Source organism: Cervus elaphus, chromosome 30 (genome assembly GCF_910594005.1).
Source record: "Cervus elaphus chromosome 30, mCerEla1.1, whole genome shotgun sequence".
Taxonomy (NCBI): Eukaryota; Metazoa; Chordata; class Mammalia; order Artiodactyla; family Cervidae; genus Cervus; species Cervus elaphus.
The window spans coordinates 29,287,606-29,309,663 of record NC_057844.1 but is presented as its reverse complement, the minus strand read 5'-3'; the positions used below and the strand labels follow the sequence as shown (position 1 = coordinate 29,309,663).

Here is a 22,058-nt window from a genome sequence, read left to right as displayed (position 1 = left end):
AGCCCACCAGGCTCCTCTGTCCATGGGATTCTTCAGGCAAGAATACTGGAGTGTGTTGCCACGCCCTTCTCCAGGTGACCTTGCTGACCCATGGATTGAAACCACACTGTAATACTTTTCAATAAATGTAGATGGTGTCATTAATAGTTATCACAGTCTCAGGTCACTTTCTGACTCCCTTCTCTCTCTTTGATACCATTTCCCTAAGGCCTCCTGTTTTTCCTGTATTTCTGCTGCTTTTCTCTCAGCCGCCAACATCTCTGCCTAACTCGTAAAGATTCATGTTCTCCCAAGATTCTTAAAGAAGGATTCCTCTTTTTACAGATACAAAAGCTGAAATAGCTTTAGTTCATCTTAAATGACAACTGATGTCTCATAAGAAGCCAGGGGTGCCTTCCGATTTTGTATTTTAAGTACCTCTGTCCAGATGCCCATTCAGACTACAGTTTTTAATAAGTACCCCACCCTCACCTACCTAGAGAGAGGAAACAAAAGGATAAATGTCTTATCCCAGCTTGCAGCAGGTGTCATTCTATTTGATTTTCAGGCCTTTCAACAAAACAAAAGGCCTTTTCTGTTCTTTCACAATATATGCTCTCTTTAAAGGTACCTGAATGAGAAAAAAGCCTACACCGGACCAGATTTCTGGTTCTAATGGACAATAACTGGGCTGTTAGTTGCTGATTCATTCTTCACAGGGAAAACTAGATGCCATTAAAAACATTTTTTTCTAAATAGCATTTAAAATTTTATGTTAGCTTCCTTTTGAAATACTGTATATGAGTGGCATTCTCAACAAATTAATATGTTTAATATGATAGTCACATGTATTTTTAACTACTAAAAAATATGTTTATAGTAGGATTGAAAACTTTTAAAAGCCAGTTAAGATCTCTTTTAAAAGTCAGAGAAAATCTGACTTGAGTAACAGTATATAATAGCATGTTTGGTTACTGTAGCTGTTTTAAATGTCTCCAACTTGCAGTCCCCAAATAGTTACCACTGGTGTTCAAAAGTGATAGACCTTAAATGGTAAAAAAAAAAAAAAAAGTATTTAACCTAAATTTTAAAGTTCTATTCTGGAGTCCCTAAGAGTTCATAATAAATGTCAAGGTAACAAAATTTAATTGTTTACTCTCTGCAAGGCACTATGCTGAACACTTTCATAATGTCATTTAATCCTGCCAGCAAGTCAATGAGATCAGTACCACTATAATCCCCATTTTACAGATGAGGAAATTAAGGCTTAGTGAGGTTAATAGCTTGCCCTAGATCTTATAGCTAGAAAGTTCTGAAGAGTTTTGAGAGGCTTTGTGCTCATTAACTCCAAGGCACCCTGAAGCTTTCCTGTTCATTATTGCCATCCATTGTGGGGGAGGCACCAGAAAAGGGGGCATGGATATTAGTTTTTGTTCTCAAATGTAACAACCGGTAAATCCTTTGGGTCCTGTTTCACCTAGAATCCATATATTCAAAGTACAGGTGATAAAACGAGATTAGCTCATTAACTCTGGTAAGCATGTAAATAAAAACCAAGTCAGTCTAAGGAGACTTCAAGAGAAGATAGTACTGATGAATGGTTGGAATTCTTGGTGGGGTACTTGCCTTTTGTCTAAGAAGTTTGAAAAGAAAGCTGATTGTATTGATAGTGCCTTGGGGCATTTCAGGACACAGTCCTAAAGGTTCTCCACCCTGTTGAAATTTTAAAAATTCTCAGCCTTAGAGAAAGTATACTCTCTCCCTACCATTTGTCAAATGAACAGTTAATCCGGGGAGTCCTATTTGCATGTTGACTTTGAGTGGGGGAGGGGCGCTCAAATTTTTTGTGATATAATTATTAGCATAGTTTATCAATCCCGTAGTAAAATGTTGATCATAAATGAACTGGGGAGGGGGATAGGATTCGTGGTTTATAAAATGTTTAGCCAAATCCCACCTGCTCAAACGTTGCCTGTCAAGATTAAAGTATTGACTACAATCCCCTAGCCAAGCTAAATAACAACATGAAACCAAGCTAACTGATGTCAGGACACCTGATAACCAAGATTTCATGGAGAAAAAAAAGCCATTGTGCAGCCAGGAATACAGCGCGTTTGCTTATCTTTTTAATACAAATAAAAAATAAGCTTTATTGGGCTCGGTGATCTTTAGAATACACAGGCTTGCCGGATGCATTGTGGAGCCTGGCGTTCTGTACACGAGCTTACGTGGCTGGAACTGTCCCCTTCGGACGCACACCTTGGTAGGGGGTGGGTACCCCTCAGAAATGTCAGCATTTCTGGGAGGGAGCAGCACAGAAAGGAGGGGAGGGAAAAGCCCCGACCGACATCCTGTTGTTATCAAGCTCTCCTCTTGCGGAGCGGCGGACGAAGGGCGCTTTTCAGATCCACCACCAGATCCAGGGGTGCCACTGAGCCGCCGTAGCTGTGTGGATTCCGGGACGGACGCGGGTGGGGGAGCGCGGCCGGTGCACCCCCGGGGGCGGGGGGAGCAGCTCACCCGGAGCGGGGCTGACCGGCGAGGATCCTCAGGAGCTGGGAGGTTCAGCCCACAGCTGAGTCGGGGACCGGACTGTGGGGGCGGGGGGACCCTCCCTGCGCATCCCTCCTGGCCCATCCCTCCCCGCGCATCCCCAGCCCTGCGCGCCGGGGTACCGTGCCCCCCTCCCACAGCGCACACCGCGTGCAGGTGAGACTTCCTTGGCCTCGTACCTGCCGGGCCGAGCGTGTGGGCGACCCTGCGGCCGGCGTCGCTGGCACTGGCAGACGCCTCCCAGGGCTAGGGATCCGCACCCAGCGAATAAGCAGCCAGTCCTGGACCCAGAGGAGGAGCGGCCGAGCATCCCTCTCCCGCTCCGCCGCGTCCTTCTCATGAGGACTCGCCGGAGGTGGACCCGCAGAGCCAGCCTCCTGGCCGCTGACCCCGCTTACATCACGAACCTGTGACCAGCGCATCCCTCCCACGCCCGGTACCTGCTCCGCGCAGCTCACGGTCCAGCCTCGGGAGCAGGCTCTTTGTATGCCGCCGACATGGCCAGCCAGCAGGATTCCGGCTTCTTCGAGATCAGTATCAAATATTTACTGAAATCCTGGAGTAATAGTGAGTAACAGAAAATAACCTTTTTTTTTTGGTTTGTTTGTTTGCTGGGTGTTGCGTAAGATCTGAGCAATAAAAGCCTCAACTGAAAAGCATAGGCTTGTGAGCCCAGGAAGTTTTTTCTTTCTTTCTTTCTTTCTTTTTTTTTTTTGCTTCCATCTGCTATTAAAATCAAAATGTCAGAGACTGAACTAGCCTTCCTGAAGTGCAGGGGCTGTGGTGGAATTACAGTAGATGTGGTTTGATTAAATTTTCAAGTGAGATGGCCCTTCAGACTCTTGGTGAGCGCAGGACGGGGTATTCCAGGCTGCATTTCCTGCCTTGGTGTGTGTTTAATGTGTTCAGGTTTTATCGAAATAATTTCGTGAAGTGTGGTTTAATCAAAGGGGTGTGGCAGGGCTTCAGAGTACTTCATAATTGTTTTATTAGGGTATTGTCTAAAGAGATAAAAAGTACTTAATGGTCCAAAACCTGACTCATCTTTTTTGAATATAGAGGCACTTGCAGATTTATTTGGTCTCTCCCTTGTCCATGTGGTTTGTGTTCAGAATTATAATAGTATATAATATTAATGTATTATAATAGTATAACACTTGAATTAAAAAAAAATTCTGATGTTTGTCATAGTCCAAATAATGTGCTTTTCTGAAACATAAACAAGTGAGTTGCTGACCGTAAAATCATTTATTAGGATATCAGAATGTTATGGCTTCTGAAGTTAGGGTTCTGACCTACTTAAAGCTTTTAGCAGGAAGATCTTTCAAAAAGACAACCTCTAAGGCATCATGGATCTGGAATCAAATTAAAATGAGGCCTTCAGGTGATCAGTGATGCCTTGCATTTTCTGAACAGTTTAAAAACAAAGTCTTCTCTATTTCACTGATCAGCCTTTGTACTTGCTTTGGATTAAAAGACTGGCTGGTATTACAGGTACTGAATTGTTTGAAATTTTAAAAAAAAATTTTTTTTCCAAGAAAAAATTTTATGTTGTATTTCATGCATACTAATTAACCTACCTGCAGGTCCAAGAGCTGGTGATTAATTATCTCCTACATAAATGACCTGTGGACAAGATTGTTCGTATGTAAACAAAACCCGGGCAGGAGAACCTGTGCCTTAATTGCTTTGAGAAAAGAGATAGCACCTTTGGCCGGAAGGTGTTCAGGGATATGCATCTCTAAATGCTTTCCACAGAAACCATCTTTTCCAGGTCATTTTGCACCACTGTATACACCAAGGGGCTTGTCTGAAGCTGTTTTTCTATAAGTGGGAAGCCATTTGGGAGTAATACTGTCACCCCCAACAGCATTCCTTTGTTACAATCATAATTCATTTATCTTAGACTCATTATTTGTGTTAATACTTCACACGTAAGGATAAACCTTCCTTTGTCTATTCCCCCCATTGATTAGTGACAAGAATTGGAAGTACAGATTCTTTAGGAGCAGTTTTCCAATATCTGGAAAGACTTACTGCAAGTTTGACATCTGTGTGTGATACTGAATCATTATTTTGAGCGCTTTAAGGCCAGATTATTTTCTTCCATCAATTTCTGTCATTGCCTCATCAGATAGAAAATTATGTTGGGACAATCCTGAGGCCAGTGGGATTTCTTTTAAAATCTTTCTCCACCTGTCTATTTTCAGATTATTCTAGACAAAGCTTATATTCTCTGCCCCCTTCCTAAACTCTCTCCATTCCCCCACCCTGCGCTCACATCAGGAGATGGTTCAGAATGACTGTTCATTTCTACTTTGAGAGTGTCTGGGACACAGTTTTGAATTCTTTCATTCATTCAGCAAATGTTTACTCCAGACCTACTACATGCCAGGCTATGGAGCTACCGAGGTGAATAAGACATAGCATTCGCCCTCAATCTTAATTTCTTTATTGCACAAGAGTGAATTTGGTAATTTCTCTAGTGTGCCTTTGGGGGGAGGTCAGAATGTTTTTCAGTCCTTTCTTAAAAGAGGAAGAGGAAATACACCTTAGGCTGAGTCTTCTTTAAGCTTGTTGCAACACTGTAGCTCTCAATTTTACATGTTTTCAGTGGCAAAAAAAAAAAAAAGAGAAAAGAATTTGTCTGTGTGAAAGACAAAGTGAAAAACAGAAGTTTTAGGGAGCTCAGCCTGCTCAGGGCCCCAAGGCTGAGAAGATGCACCATGGGGTGGGCTGCTCGTTGGCCCAGCATCACAGTTTTGAGAGGTGAGGACACCCCCCACCAACCCTGCCTCCATACTGGAATGGAGAATCATGCCTCAATTATGCAGTGGGGTTTATTTATGAAAGTGCAACAATTAGAAACCAATAAAGCAAACTCGATAACTACATCTGACTGCTTTGCAAGGTGGTCAATAAGAGGAAAGATGCTTCCTCGAGCATTTACCAGGTTAAGAGTTACATCTTTTTTTTTTTTAATGGCACATTGTGATTTTGTATATACTTGTCTCCCGGAAGAGTGAACAAGTCAATTACATCAGTCATTGCCTGGTGAGTGTCTTAGGTTTCCTTTCAGTGTTCATTGTGACACTCCCTTCTTCACACAGGCTTGCCCTGTCAGCCTGCACTTTCATTTTAATGGAGGTGGAAATTCAAAATGGCCTTGATGTTTGGGAATAAAATGTCTTTTGCAGACTTTGCTGCTTTCCTTATCCGCCTGGACACCTGTCCCTGTTTGCTCTTTTCCCACTCTTATCCAGGTGTTCCCCAGCTGGTCAGTGATTCTCACAGGTGCGCCCCCTTGATGTCCACAGCCATGGCCACCATGGGCCCTCCCCGGTTTAACCTGGAGTATTGCAGTGGTCTCCACCTGGTCCACCTGACATTGAGCAGCCTGGAGGGGCGTCTGCCAGCTTTTCAAAGACTTCATCTCAGCCCTTCTTGCCCCCGAGTGCCGGTGACCACCGCACAGGACCCTCTTTGAGTTCCTTTTTTATGTTCTCCTGCTCCAGCCATAGTTAATTTGCTGCCCTCTGTGTGTTTCAGCAACTTGCTCTCCAGTCCATGCCTGTGCACACGTTGGCCCCCTAACCTGGTATGCCCTCACCTGGAACAGACAAGCTGCAGAACCAGATAGACTTGGTCCACTTACCTAGGTCCTGGGTTTGTGAGGCCTTGGACAATCAATTAACTACTCTCTGCCTCAGTTCTCTCATCCGTAAGGTGGAGGCAACAATAATACCTCACAGTAAGTGAGGCATTAAGATGTCAAGTATTAATACTTAGCACAATATCTGGCACATTGTGAATCTCAATAAGTGTTAAAATAATATGAATGTGTTCCAATGCTTCCCCCTCTTCTAAACCTGCTTAAAATCAAACTTAGACTATTTTTCACCTTAGCATTGATAGCCTCAGTGGATTCTGTGAATAGTCAATATTTACTAAAACCTCTAGATTTGGGCCATTCATTTTTCTAGATTTCCTTTTTAACTTTACCCCCCTTTTCCACCTCAGCTACTATTGGAATATGCCTACCTTCCCTAAGTACATACCTTCCAGCAGTGTGGGAGATGGCCTGGGAATATTCTTGGTGGCCAAAAGTCACCTTGGCCTTCCAGATTTGCTACAGAAAAATGTTTAGAGCAGGTGGTTCCCAGTTGTTTCATGGAAAGGAGGACTTGCTTTGTATGGAGGCTCAGAGCTGGTATGTAGGCTTGCCCATCTATCTGAAACTTCTAACCAGCATTCCTTTGTTTCATCCCCCACGCCACCCCACCCCACCTCCCATGCCCCCACCCATCCCATAACATCCAGTGAACATGGAGCCCAGCGGATGAAGGGGCCTTCAGGGTTCTTTTAACATCTCCCATCTTGGCAGGGCAGGGCAGGGCAGGGCAATTTGTATCCTTTCTGCAATGCTGACAAAACCTTGCAAACCCCATAGAGATAAGAAGCTTCTGAATGTCTGTTAATGCTTTCAGGGAATGGGAATTTTATTGATAAATAAACTGCTCTAGGGAACTGAACAAGCCCCGGGCCCATTTTGGAAGGGACCGCTGTACATATAAAATAACTCATCTTGTTGTAGACAAACTTGCTTTAGTGGAAGATTTGGGTGTGGCATTTCTCAGATAGAGTTAGGTCGTGGTGAGAAGGATAGTGTTTCTGTCTGCAGAAATGCCGGTTAGTATATGGTCAGCTCTGAGGATGAAGAGAAGTGCAAGTGAGCATTGGAAACACATCCCATTCCCCGCAGAGCAGTATTTAGTGATCCCTGTAGATGTCACAGGATACCACAAAGATGCTATGAGAAAGCCTTAGACATCTCAAGGTGTTAGTTTAGTTTGGTAGAGTGTTTTTTTTTTGTTTGTTTGTTTGTTTTTTTGAGGGGTTGGGGAGGAAGGTGGGAGCTGTGCTGGGTCTTCACTGCTGCACGGGCTTTTCTCTAGTTGCAGTGCGGCCTTCTCATTGCAGTGGCTTCTGGAGTTGTGGAGCATGGGCGCTAGGGCGTGTGGTTTCCGTCGTTTCAGCTCCTGGGCTCAGGCTCAGTAGTTGTGGTACATGGGTTTAGTTGCTCCACGGTATGTGGGGTCTTCCTGGACCAGGGATCAAACTCATGTCTCCTGCAATGGCAGATGGATTCTTATCCACTATCCCACCAGGAAAGCCCCTAAAGTTGGTTTAAAGACATAGAATGAAGAGGTTCGCCAGGTTGCCTGAGTCCAGCAGAGCAGTACAGCTCAAGTGCAAACACACCCATCTGGTTCTTCTAACAGTGGGGAGCACGCAGCACTGTTCCAGGCATCTAGAAGAGAGTTACCCCCGGGTTCCTGTTCCGATTTCACCTCAGCTAAAAGAGTTGATGGTCCTGATGAGAAGTGGAAACCCAAATCAATGCCCACTCTCTCCAAGGAGAAAGAGTTGGTGTATCCTGGGTTTATGATGAAAGCAAATTTGAGGTTTTTACTTGCTTTTGTTTTAAGGGTTTATTTGTTTGGTTGAAATGCATGAAAAATCCTAGAATCTAGAGTAGCAGTAGCTGCCACAGTGCCTGAGGGCCCACCTTGTATCAGATGTTATACTTGGTAATTTATATGTAGGGCAAACCACATCATTGTTTGTCCAAACTGAGACACTTGAGAGTGAAAGTTAATAATTATGCTGGGACACTAGGCATGAGCAGGGACTGCCCTGAGCAAAGGAGGGCATATGACCACTCTGTTTATTATCTTTACTCTTTCCAGTAATCCTGCAAGGTTACGTATTATCTATATTTCACAGATGAAAATCAGAAAAATGAGTGTCGAAAAAGTGATTTGCTCAAAGCTAGGATGGTAGTAAAGTGCCATCAGCCCCTCCCCGAATCCAGTGATAATCTCATTTTTTAAAAATCACCCACAGAATGACCAAAGGATCAAGAACACTTTGGGCAATGTAATGCTTTATAGGTATTTTCATTCTTGTTGACTGACTGAGTTACCCAGTTCTTAGCCTCTTCCTTCCCTGTATACCTTTGAAGAGCTCTCTCCCTCTCCCCATCCACCCCTCCTCTCTTTTTCTCTTTCAAGATGGAGAACATGATCTCCTTAGTACATAGCTGTTTGAAAGAGTTCAGTTCAGTGGCTCAGTCGTATCCGACTCTTTGCGACCCCGTGAATCGCAGCACGCCAGGCCTCCCTGTCCATCACCAACTCCCGGAGTTTACTCAAACTCATGTCCATCGAGTCGGTGATGCCATCCAGCCATCTCATCCTCTGTCGGCCCATTCTCCTCCTGCCCCCAATCCCTACCAGCATCAGGATCTTTTCCAATGAGTCAACTCTTCGCATGAGGTGGCCAATGTACTGAAGTACTGGAAGACTTAACAATTCTTCACTCTCATTATTAAATACAATACATAGGCAGCTGTGTACCCTATGGTCATTTCACACACATGCAGTCACAAAAGATGCATATAAAAGGGTACATTTCTTCTAGTAGAATATTTTATGTTGATTTCCCCCATTTCTAAAAGTTATTTAATTATGTATTTACATACATAACTACACTCAAATTACACATACATAATTACATTCATACATACACTCAAATACATAAGAATGTATTAATGGTCTTCTTTTAGAATTGTCCTTTGCTTGTTGAGGTTTCTCTGCTATATTGTGGTTTTTTGTTTTTTTTTTTAAATCAGTAGCAGACTCCTATTTCCAAGGATGATGGAGATGTGTCTGTAATTTGGGTGTCTCCGCTTACCTGATATCTCTGGTCTCTGCCACCATAAACCACCCCCGCTGCCCATACGACTGGCCACCCAAAATGATTCAGTTTCAGCTTCTTTGCCTACTTTTGCATGGTGCTTGGAGAAGTTGTCAGCAAGAACTGAAATAGTCCAAAAGGCAAACGGTAGTAGGCAAGAAAAAGAGATGACCTGGATATTTTTACAATCTGGGAACCACCCAGGATATTTGAGAAAGTTGCCAGTATTTAGATGTTTCAACTGATACAACATGCAAATATGCCCTTTATTTAAAAGACATCTGTTTCAAAACAGTTTAATACCCATGACTCACTAGTTCACTTTTGGGTACAGTTCAAGGAATTGAATAGACTCCATGAGTCCTGATCATCTTTTTGTTACATCTTTATTTTTGAGCCTGGTGGGATACTTTGAATGAGCTGGGTTCAGAAATAAGTTAGAGTTGATGAGAAATGACATTTTACTTGTGTTGGAGCTGTTCCATAGATTGACAACCCTGAATATAATCTTTTGTGCTGATTTTTTTTTTTTCGTACTAAACCTTAAATTTATTTAGTGTCTTGTGTCTGCTCAGCACCTTCAAACACTACATTACCTCATTTGATGAATTTGATGCATTGATTAGGAATAAACTAGCTTATTGAATGTTCCTAGTTTGGGATAATAAGGCTTAATTTTCCCAAAGTTTATCTTCTCTGGCATGAGATACCCATATGGCAGCACGTAGGTATATTTTGTGAGTTTTCAGATCAAATGAGGAAATAATGATCTTAATCCGTGGGCTTGACCTTTGCGTGGGACTTTTGAAATGCAGTATAGCTTGGCATTTATCACCTAAGGTACACAGAGGTGAGACCAACCAAAACACATCTGTATGAAAAATTCCTGAATTTATTTGTACCCTAGCATTTCTTAGTTTTTTTTTAAACACTTTAAACATTTCAAATATTCCACAATATGGTGCCTTTTGGGTATCACCCACTATTTGCAGATGACCCCAGTGCAGAAGATTTAGCAGGCAGCCACTTCCTGGAGAGTAGCATTTATGGAAAAGATAGTACACAGCCTTATCTCTTTTTCTTTGTACTAATCTCTCTCATTTGATAGGTCTCATTCATCATGTTCACTTCAATATTGTTCCATTGTAGAACTGTTAGCTGTATGAATAAAAGAATGCTGTCTCTTTGAGCTGAAATGCATCTCCCAGTTTTGGAGGAGAAATGGAAATAGCCTTTTCCATTAGAACATTTTAATTTACTCTTCAATGCTGCTTTATATTCATACTCAAAAACTTACTATCTTAGCATCAGCTTTTCTTGGTTATTGCTCCAAAATGCTTTGCTTCTTGATACTGTCAGTGAAGCAAGGCAGACACTATCTATTACTTCTTTCTTCTTGCGCATCTTCTGTGCGCTGGACAAACTGCTTTGGGAGCTTCATCACTCATTCAGACCTGGATCCCACCATCAAAGGTCTCAGAGTTTCCCTTCCTTCTTTTTTAGATTCAGAATTCGGGATGATTAATACAAAAGTTCTCAGGACTAGGAGAGGATCCAGTGATATATCAGAAAGATTGTGTACCCTAGAGAATTTTATTTGGGAGGAGGTGTTTGAAAGATTCTGTTGACGTTAACTTTGTGGATGTATTTCACTGAGTCAGAGAATTATTGGAAGCCTGGTGTTTACAGGCAAAGTCCTGTGAGAACATTTTCCAATATTCCATTCTAGCAGGATGGCTGAAGGAGAGGAGGAAATGTAAATTATTTACTCTGGAACACTGAACCAGATGTCAGTATTTGGGAGAGCAAGGGTTTCAGACAGACATTCTTTACCTTAGAAAAATGTGAAGAGGAGTTACGATGTTTATCAGAATTTTGGCCTGGGACTAACTTAAAGCCATTATGTTTCATTTGAGGTGTATCGCTCTTCAGAATATTTGAGGGCTTAAGAGAGAAGGGATGTGTGTGTGTGTATGTGTGTGAAATATATTTCTATAAGTTGTTGAATGATCATATATCTCACCTATATTGTTACAAACACTTCTTCTTTTTTACAGAACGCACAAGCACAAGCATTTCAGTGTTAGTCATCCAAAACTCCAGATGCTAAGTAGTGAAAGTTTATATTCTGCCAGCATATCAGACTCTGTAATGAGTCTGATTTTGGTTTAATTCCTTTCTACTGTTTTAGTCATTTGATGAGCTACAGATGGAAATTTAAGCCAAAGCCGTAACATTTCAGCTAATACTTTTTATGCTGCTGTAAGAACTTCTTGTCATGTCAATTTAAGAGCTGAAATCTTTTTCAAGAAGGCATTCAAATCTACATTAAGTGCTTTTATCAACTCTAATTTGATATACAACTCTAACTGCCTCTGCTGTTCTCAGTTGCAAAGTGCACAGTAGTTTAGCAGTGAAGACAGCTTTGAAATTTCTAGGATTTCTCAGCTAATGCCACAAGCACAGCATTATAGAATATACAATTAAATCTCTGTTACATTTTTTTGTCCTAAGTTTAAGAAACACTAGGCTGACTTCTTTGAGTTAGGATTTAAACAGGTAAATATGTATTTTGGCAACCATGAGAAGAAGAGGGTATTAGATTAACTAGGGCAACACTTTAGTAAAATTCCATTTGAATGTCATATTTATGTAGGAAGGATTCAGCAAATCAGGAAAATGATTTATTGTGTAACCGTCAAATCAATAAAGTGCTTCAATTGTGCAAATACAAGATTAGGTTTTCCTTCCCTGTTTTTCTGTTATTTTTCTGTGTGTGACCTTGATCGTCTCCTTCCCTCACTTCCTTATGCGAAAGGAACAAACCTGACACTGTCTATAGCTGTTTTGTGTGAAGGGTTTTGAATGCGGCCACTGGAAAAGGAGGTTTATGTCATCACCGTAATATTTGTCAGTTATTTCTCCCGCGCCGTTAAAGCCAGACTGAAGGAGGATGAGCTGTAGGTTTTTGAACTTGACTGATAAGTGGAGACCTGTCTCTGACTTCCCAAGCTTGGTCAGTTTCTTGAGCTAACCAGCTCTTCAGTATCCTGAATAAGATAAAGTTGTCGCATTATTACAGCCTATTGGGTTCTTTCTGTCGTTATTTTTACAGCAAAGTGACTGTGTGTCTAACTCAGGGAATTTGAATGTGATTGTCTCCAATCTGAGGGGCTGGCATTCTTCATCTGGAGACAGGCGTTTCTTTCTGCACAAGATATGGTGTTTATGGAGATGGCTGGCGATCTGGAGCCCAAGGATACTCTCCTAGGTTTTAGTAGATACTGTGTTTCGGTTAAGTCATACTGAAATAAAGAAGTTCATAAGGATGCAGGGTTCTATTAGAAAATCTGTCTGAAACATTGTTTGGTTTATTATACTGTTGACCTTTACTTAATGCCTGCAGCTAGGCAGAAAGCTCTGTGACAGCTTTAAAGAATCTTAAGACTGGAAAAGTTGCTCTAGCCGAGTAGCTTGCCTATGACTTTGGCAAATTATAAGCAGTTAGTTTAATATTTACAGGTTAGAGCACCAATGATAAGATAAATTGTAGTTTTCCTTTAAAAAATTAAAAACCTGCTTTTCAACTTCTAAGTTTTTGAAAAACCACGTTTCTAACAAATCTTCCCCCAAAATGAGGCCTTGCAGTTGAAAGACAACATGGACTTAACCTTAGTATTATATGTACTATGTCAGCACTCTAGAATTAATCGTCTGTTTTTCTTTGTTTAGTTGAAGTGTAATTGATGTTCAATATTGTATGTTGTGGGTATACAATATACTGACTCATAATGTTTACAGGTTATACTTCATTTGTAGTTATTATAAAATATTAGCTATATTCTCTGGGTTTACAGTATATCCTTGGAGCTTATCTTGTGCATAATAGTTTGTACCTCACATCACCAATTCCACGAACAGGAGTTTGCGCAAACTCTGGGAGGTGGTAAAGGACAGGGAAGCCTGGCGTACTGCAGTCCATGGGGTTGCAAAGAGTCAGACACAACTTGGCAACTGAACAGCAATAGCAGTCCCCTACCTCTGTACTGATCTACTTTTTTCTAATGAGAATCATGGCTTCCTTGGTGAGTCTGTAGAGAAGCCCACCCCGTGTTGGGCCACTCTGGGTCTTTGGTCCCCCTCCTTCTTGATTTAATGGTGACCCTGAGGCCTGACCTCATCTTTTCTTCCACGACCACCTGTCCTCTTTCTGTTTTACTTGATTGAATACAATCGCTAGCAAACAGGAAAATGAGACATTTTAGTCTTGCCTTCTGATTTTGCATTCCATTTACTAAACAAATCCCCAGTCCTTATCATTATGGGAAAGGTAATCCTAGTTTATGCCAATTGAGATACCCATTTTGAAGCTATTTGAAAACTTGGCCCATTTTCAACTTAAAAAAAAACAACTAATGTTTAACTAACAATTTAAATGCTTGAACTTTAAGAAAGGTCACAATTATGAATGAGAATGAAGATTCTATCACAGTTTAAATATCCCCAAATCTGTTTTACCTTGGCTGCTTTTCTTTCTCTTGTTAATTGTTCTGTTTGCCATTTCAGTGCTTATTACCATTTTCTTAGCAGGACAAAGGAGTTGAAATTCAAATTGTTATTGTGATTAGTCAACCGCTTTATTTTTTAAAAAAGGAAAGAAAAAATAGAAATTGGAAATTGAGTAGTATTCTGAACATCAGTGAGTTTCATTTCTAAATCTTAAATCCCTCTTGTCACCACTTAGAATACCTGCCATTCACAGGTATAATGGTATGGTTAATACATAGAACTAACTTTGCCATCTAGTGATGTAAAATGTGTATCATTTTAGGATGCCTTTGCTATACAAAATAGGTAAACTTTCTCATGGCTGAAAGAATGAAGACCTAATTAGCATGCCTGACCCACAGCCTGGGTGAAGCTGGGCGATTCCAAGGGGTTTTAGAATCTGGAGGACCCAGACCACCCCATCTTTATACTGGCACTGCATGATAACAAGATGACTACCTTGGTTCTGAATATCTTCACTCTACTCAAGAGGAAGGGAGGAGGCCCAGTTTAGGTTGGTCTTCTGGCAGGAAGGAGAAGATTTTGCTAAAAAAAAAAAAAAAAAAGTCCAAACCCCAGCAAACTTCTTCTTGTATTCCTCTGGTTGGAATTGGGTCACATGCTAGTCACTGGTAAAGTTGAATGGAATTACCGTGTTGGCTTCAGCAAACTTGATGCATGCCCTGCGCTGGGTTTGGTCCACCTTCTGTTAGACAAGACTTCTGCCTGCTACCTGAACAAAGGGGAGCAACCAATGTGTGTTCAGTTGTGTCCAATCTTTGGACACATGACCCTTATGGACTCCTGCCCACTAGGCTCCTCTGTCCATGGGATTTCCCAGGCCAGAGCCACCAGTAGTAACCCCCATAAAATATAAAATGTACAATTACAGATGACTGTTAATGACCACATGTTGTTATATAACATTGCATTAAACATAATAATAATAGCTGATATTATTAGCCCTTGTGGAAGTATCAGTGCTGTATTAAATGCTTTACCTGCATCATTCTCTCTAATCTTCACCATGACCCATTTTGACATATGCCATTTTTAAGCGGCAGAGCGGGGAATCAAACATAGACTCTAGGATAAACACTGAATTATGAAGTGTTGTGCTCAGTCACTCAGTCATGTTCGACTCTGTGACCTCATGAACTGTAGCCCACCAGGCTCCTCTCTCCAGGGATTCTCCAGGCAAGAATACTGGAGTGGGTTGCCATCCCCTCCGCCAGGGGATCTTCCTAACCCAGGGATCGAACCCAGAAATCCCACATTGCAGGCGGATTCTTTACCGTCTGAGACACCAGGGAAGCCCTAAAGATACTGATTAACAGTAGGTAAAATTGATGAACCTCAGGTAAGAGCAGAAGGATGTTGACATGTACTTCCTAGCAATTTACCACAGTGATGTGTGTTAAGAAGCAGTGGCAGAGTTTTGAGAGTACTCAAACTAAAAATTTTCTCTTTGCCTCCAGTTTCAGAAAAAGGAGCATTTTCTGATGCTTCCTTTCTTAGGCCCCTTCAATAAGAAATTGAATCTGTTTTTTTGTTTTTGTTTTTTAAAGCAAGTTGTAAGGAAGAATATTACTAGATCAGAAACTTGAGATCGTACCCAGTTCTCAGTTGAAAGACAAAAACGCAAAGGAATGTAATGGGTATATTCAAATCTGTTGTTAGATTAAAATGAAAAAATACAATATTAATTCCTTTGAGTGCCATTTGGCAGTAGTAGATGAAATATCCTTAATTTTGTTGTTACCCAAAAATGACCAAATGTTTTCCTATTTTCAGATGTTTCTACTTACATAGAAATGTCAGTATTTGCCAGTGAGGTTTAGCTTTCAGTCTCATCGTTCAGATTCAGCTATTTGAAAGTGCTTTAAGCCTGACTTTACCTGTCCATGCCCCCTCCCCCAAGTTAATCTTACAAATAGTCCAAGAAGAAGAATTGGCTCGGCTTCAGCCAGCGTGCTGTGCACCATCTCATTTAAACTTCATTAAATCCTGGTGAGGCAAATGTCTCCTCACAGGTAAAAACCCTAGAATAAATGACTTCCGCAAGGGAAGGGCGTGAATAAGCACTGGCAGCTGGATTCAGATTTAGCTCCGCCTGCAGAGCCTCTGTTCCTGTCGGTGGGCCTGCGGGAGCGCTGCCCAGCCCCCCTCTCCTTTGCTGCTGTCCCACCAGAACGTTTCAAAGAGGCAGGTGCTCGCCTTTTCAGCCTCAGTGCAAGCTTGCAACTGTGATTCGGTTGCTGGGGGAACATCTGGAATGCCCGTTTGTTCCTGAAAACAGGATCAATTCATTCTTGGCCACTCTGATTGACGTGCTGCGTCCAGCCTTGAGACACACAGTTCGTGTAGACAGCAGAAGGAAAAGCCAAAAACTAAATCCTAATGACCAGAGATGACTTTAAGCTGAACAGGAGTCAAGTTCCTGCTCTTAAGGAGAGGATTGCCTGGTGAAAGAGATCTACATAAATCAATAATCACAGTTGAATATGACGAGGGACCAACCCCATGAAAGATGAATTGTGTCTCTGAGTAAGAGTGACTATTGTTTGTACGTAAATATGGTCCACTGACCCTGAAGGCCAGCTTTTCTGTTCTTTCCCCACTTTGCTGGTAGTCCTCACTAACACTGAATCTTTTTCTCAACAGCCTGGTGAAGCTGTAACTTCATCTCTCTCCTCCAGGTCCTTTACTGTGCTCAGTATTCTCATTATAGATGCTGAGTTTCTCTAGGGGTCGCCTCAGGCAAGAAACTCCGTTCTTTTCAACCCTTTGGTCTTCATTCAAAACCTGGCTGAAACGTCTTGTGCTTCTTTCTGCATCTGGGTCTCCATCACCATCACCTCTACCACAGCCTTGCTCCAGGCCTTCATCACCTCTCACCTGGAGCATCTTGGCTCTTCCTTGCCAGCCTTTCTGCTGCCCCCGCCTCTCTGCCTTCCCAGGACAGTCTGGTCTTTTCCACAGCCTTGAGGGGTGGTCTTCACCTTCGCCCTTGGGACTGCGTGTCAGCACTGAGAGTGATGTTCGCACAGGCAGGGTCGGCCTCATGTTGATGGTAGCAAGCATACTGAATAATTAAAATATCATTGTGAACTCGCGTTGTCATCTGAATTCATTGTCTTGACCATGTTTATCCAATCTGTTTGTTCTGGTAGGCTTAAGAAGTCTATAGATTATTTACTTCTTTCTGTTCTTTTCCTTTCCTGTTCTTGATTTTGGTTCTTTTCCCTTGTTACTTTTTTCTTTTCTCCTTTTCTTCTCTTTCTCCATCACATTTTATAAGTATAGTTTCATATGCAATATTATTAGCTATTTCATTACATTTTAAGCATATTAATGAGATATTTTAATAAAAAACTCTCCAAAACCCAGTCCTGTAAAAAATAAAAAAGTCATGAAGAAAAGGTTTGGTAGAACACAGACTTGGATTCTATCTCTGACCCACACTCGGTCATCACAGTCATTGCCCAGGCATGCAGTGTTGTTTCAGGGCAGGGAACACAATTTAAGGTAAAAGGAGTAGGACATACTACTGTGTATTTTTTCATGCTAGCGAGAGTTGAAGAGCCTGGGTTTGGTGGGCATGATACAGAAATTAAGAAAAAACTGGCTTATAGTTAAGTGAAAAACCAAGAGCTCAGTATAATTATTTGCTAATAAAACACATGAACTCAGGCCGAGGCTCTAATTACTCATGAAGGGTCCAAACTCCAGTGATGGAAGGGCCACTCAACAGTTCTCAAGTGTCCCTTATACACAAAATAACAGTCTTCAAACTGGCCCAATGAGCTCATTAAATATCATATTGTTCTGCCAGATAAGGCTCTTGTTTCAGGGAGTGACTCAGAGACTGTCACTTCTTGGGCCAGGAGAATGAAAGTGCTCTTCAGGCTCTGGGGAAAGGATAAATTGTTGACACTGTTCCTAGGCCATCCCTCCCCACTTCAGTCTGTGTCTGATTAAACCATGTGTTGTATTGAAAGATGACCACTCAGCTGATCTGTTCAGCTCAGTGTTGTCATGAAGTTTCTGCTGTAGACCCACACAGTGCAGAGGAGGTTAGAAAGTTCCTTATGGACAGGGTTCAGCTCATGCCAAAGAACAACCCAGACTTGATGGTGCTGGGCTGGCAAAGTCATGTGTGCTCAGAGCTTGGGTCCAAGTCTCCATCTCCTTCCTTGTAAGTGGAAAGTTAACTACCAGCCAAGAGTGTCATCTCATTTGGGTTACTTGCTTTTATTTTTTTCTTACTGAAAAACAGAAGTGAATCACACCCTTCACCAAGCCCTGCTGCAGAAGGAAATGACGCAGTGCTGGTCACGTGGCACAAAGGAAGAAGGCTCATAATGCAAACCTAGTTCATTGTGTTCTGGTGTGAGGACAGGTTCAGTCCCCACACAAAACTGTGCTTCTTCAACATGGACTCTTTTTCACATGGAGGAACCACGATGTTTTACTTCGTTTTTGACCTTTTTTAATTCTTCTGCCTCTTTGACCATTGGAGTTCACTAATTTTGATTGTAATACAAAATATGGAAAGAATTGATTTAAGCTTGTTTGATTTACTTTTTTTCTGTGTGATCTGGAATAGTTATGACCATGTGCTTTGCCTTAGCCTCTAACTTGCTATGTGACTTTGAGCAAGGTGCTTCAACTCTGATTCTGTAGAAAGGTTTTTAATATATATTGTATCTCTCTTTATAAATAAATAATATACATACATGCGTATGTAATATGTCTACCATAAAGCCATAATAATTGAATGAGTCCCATCACGTCATGACAAATAAAAGGGGAAAAAGTGGAAGCAGTGACAGATTTTGTTTTCTCGGGCTCTAAAATCACTGCTGAGCAACTGAACTGAACTGAAGATCACTGTGGATGGTGATTGCAACTGAAAATTAAAAGATGCTTGCTCCTTGGAAGGAAAGCTATGACAAACCTAGATAGCATATTAAAAAGCAGAGACATCACTTTGCCAGCAAAGGCCCATATAGTCAGAGCTATGGTTTTTCCAGTAGTCATGTAGTGACTGTTGGTAGTGAGTGTTGGACCATACAGAAGGCTGAGCGCCAGAGAATTGATTCTTTCAAATTGTGGTGTTGGAGAAGACTCTTGAGAGTCCCTTGGACAGCAGGGAGACCAGACCAGTCAATCGTGACAGAAATCAACCCTGAATATTCATCAGAAGGATCGATGCTGAAGTTGAAGCTCCAATACTTTGGCCACCTGATGAGAAGAACTGACTCATTGGAAAAGACCCTGATGCTGGGAAAGATTGAGGGCAGAAGAAGGGGGCGACAGAGGATGAGATGGTTGTATGGTATCACTGACTCAATGGATATTAATTTGAGCAAGCTCCGGGAGATGGTGAAGGACAGGGAAGCCTGGTATGCTGCAGTTCACGGGGTCACAAAGAGTTAATCACGACTTACTGTTTGAACAACAGTAATGTTTATAAAAAGTTTAATATACAGCCTCACTGTTGTAATTGCTTGATAAATTGTGGCCATTATTATTATTTAATTAATGCTTATCTAAATTCCTCTGTGAGTTAATGGTTTTAACATGTTTGTTCATTGCTAAGACAACAGGGCCAGGGACAGAGTCCTGGAGTCTCTTTGTAACATCTTGCCTTGGCGAGCTGGTCTTTACCACTCCCTGTAGAAGACCTTTTGGTAAAGAGGTGTATTTCTGGAACTTCAGAAAATCTCTGAATTCAGAGGTGTGTGGAGTGACTGCTAGCGCAGCAGGGTATTAGTATGTGCTACAGTTGAAGCCTGTCTTGCAAGCGTCACATGAGTTTTTTTTTTTTTTTCCCATTTATTTTTATTAGTTGGAGGCTAATTACTTTACAATATTGTAGTGGGTTTTGTCATACATTGACATGAATCAGCCATGGATTTACATGTATTCCCCATCCCTATCCCCCTCCCCTCTCCCTCTCTACCCGATCCCTCTGGGTCTTCCCAGTGCACCAGGCCCAAGCACTTGTCTCATGCATCCAAACTGGGCTGGTGATCTGTTTCACTATAGATAATATACATGTTTCGATGCTGTTCTCTCGAAACATCCCACCCTCGCCTTCTCCCACAGAGTCCAAAAGTCTGTTCTGTACATCTGTGTCTCTTTTTCTGTTTTGCATATAGGGTTATCATTACCATCTTTCTAAATTCCATATATATGTGTTGGTATGCTGTAATGTTCTTTATCTTTCCGGCTTACTTCACTCTGTATAATGGGCTCCAGTTTCATCCATCTCATTAGAACTGATTCAAATGAATTCTTTTTAATGGCTGAGTAATATTCCATGGTGTATATGTACCACAGCTTCCTTATCCATCCGTCTGCTGATGGGCATCTAGGTTGCTTCCATGTCCTGGCTATTATAAACAGTGCTGTGATGAACATTGGGGTGCACATGTCTCTTTCAGATCTGGTTTCCTCGGTGTGTATGGCGTCACATGAGTTTAACCTTGTTGTTCAGTTGCTAAGTCGTGTCTGACTCTTTGCAACCGCCTGGACTGCAGCACACCAGTCTTCCCTGTCCTTCACCATCTCTTGGACTTTGCTCAAACTCATGTCCACTGGGAAAAGGCAATGGCACCCCACTCCAGTACTCTTGCCTGGAAAATCCCATGGACAGAGGAGCCTGGTAGGCTGCAGTCCATGGGGTTGCTAAGAGTCGAACACAACTGAGCGACTTCACTTTCCCTTTTCACTTTCATGCATTGGAGAAGGAAATGGCAACCCACTCCAGTATTCTTGCCTGGAGAATCCCATGACCGGGGGAGCCTGGTGGGCTTCCGTCTATGGGGTCGCAAAGAGTCGGACACAACTGAAGCGACTTAGCAGCAGCAGCAGCATGTTCATTGAGTCGGTGATGCCATCCAACTATCTCATCCTCTCTTGTTCCCTTCTCCTGCCTTCAGTCTTTCTCAGCATCAGGGTCTTTTCCAGTGAGTTGGGTCTTTGCATCAGGTGGCCAAAGTATTGGAGCTTCAGCATCAGTCCTTCCAGTGAATATTCAGGATTGATTTCCTTTAGGATTGACTGATTTGATCTCCTTGCTGTCCAAGAGTCTCCTCCAACACCACAGTTCAAAAACCTTAGGCATGTGTTTTTTGGACCTGAGCCAAAGTCCTCTCCCAAGTGTGAGTCCAGATGTCACCTTCGGGGTGAAATCTTCTCTGACTGCTCCACCTCCCATGCTCTTTCTACATCCTTCCCAGTAGTCATGTCTACAGTGTTGTGCAAGTGTACTTTGTGGTCTAGGTCCCACCTGGGCTAAGAATCTACCATCTGTTCATCCTTATATTCCCCAGAGCTTTCAGGGTACATTGGCACTTGATAAGAAACTGTTACATATTAATGGTGAGTAAAATTTCCTGAATGGGTATAGGAGGCCTATAGCCAAATATAACTTACATTGATCCCATCATGGATGAGCTCCCAGCAAGCAGTAGCAATGTTCTGTATTGGGGGATGGAGGGATTTTGCTCTTACCTGGGGCTCAACATCCAGCCTTGGCTATAAAGTCTCTTTCCCTCTGTGACCTTCACCTGTTTTCTTTGGGTGGATTTAATAACTTAAACTCAGCAGTTCTACTCCTGTATGTATATCCCCACCCCCCCACAAAATGGTAATTCAAAAAGATACATCACTCCAGTGTTCATAGTAGCCTTATTTATAATTGCCAAGATATGGAAGCAACCTAAGTGTCCATCAGCAGATGAATGGATAAAGAAGATGTAGTATAGATATATTCAATGAAATACTACTTAGCCATAAAAAAAGAACAAAATTTTTGCCATTTTGCAGTAACATGGATGGACTTTGTGTTCACAGAACTCAGGGCCCATGTATCCATGAAACTCAAGATGCAGTTAGGGTGAAATAATGTATTTATGTAGTAATCAGCCTACTTCAGGGAATATTTCTGTGATTGGTTTTTTTGTTTTGTTTTAAATTAGTTGACACTGTCAAGATTGCTTTCTCTAGAAAATATATTAACTTATTCCTACATTTGTCTACAGTGTCATTTAAGTTAAATGGATTTAACTTTTGCCAAATTAGAAGGAAACTATTTTTAGTGAGATTACAGAAGTAGTTCTTTATGATCAAGGTCTTTTTCCATGGGAGGGATGCTGCTGTTTCATATTTGGAGAAATTGATTGTCTTAGTAGAAAAAAGTTCTGAAC

At 41.8% G+C, this 22,058-nt stretch overlaps 1 protein-coding gene across 5 annotated transcripts in view; it reads left to right on the top strand.

Annotated features, from left to right (window-relative positions):
- Nucleotides 1-22,058, top strand: part of FRY (FRY microtubule binding protein) — a 423,715-nt gene that overhangs the window by 172,306 nt on the left and 229,351 nt on the right. For 2 of the 5 annotated variants that reach the window (XM_043892043.1, XM_043892041.1), the window contains exon 1: nt 2,856-3,099. The exons of the other annotated variants lie outside the window; for them this stretch is intronic. In XM_043892043.1, the coding sequence (XP_043747978.1) occupies nt 3,030-3,099 (70 nt within the window). In that variant the 5' untranslated portion in view covers nt 2,856-3,029. Of the gene's footprint in view, nt 1-2,855; nt 3,100-22,058 lie in introns of those variants that run through there. 5 annotated transcript variants of the gene reach the window in all.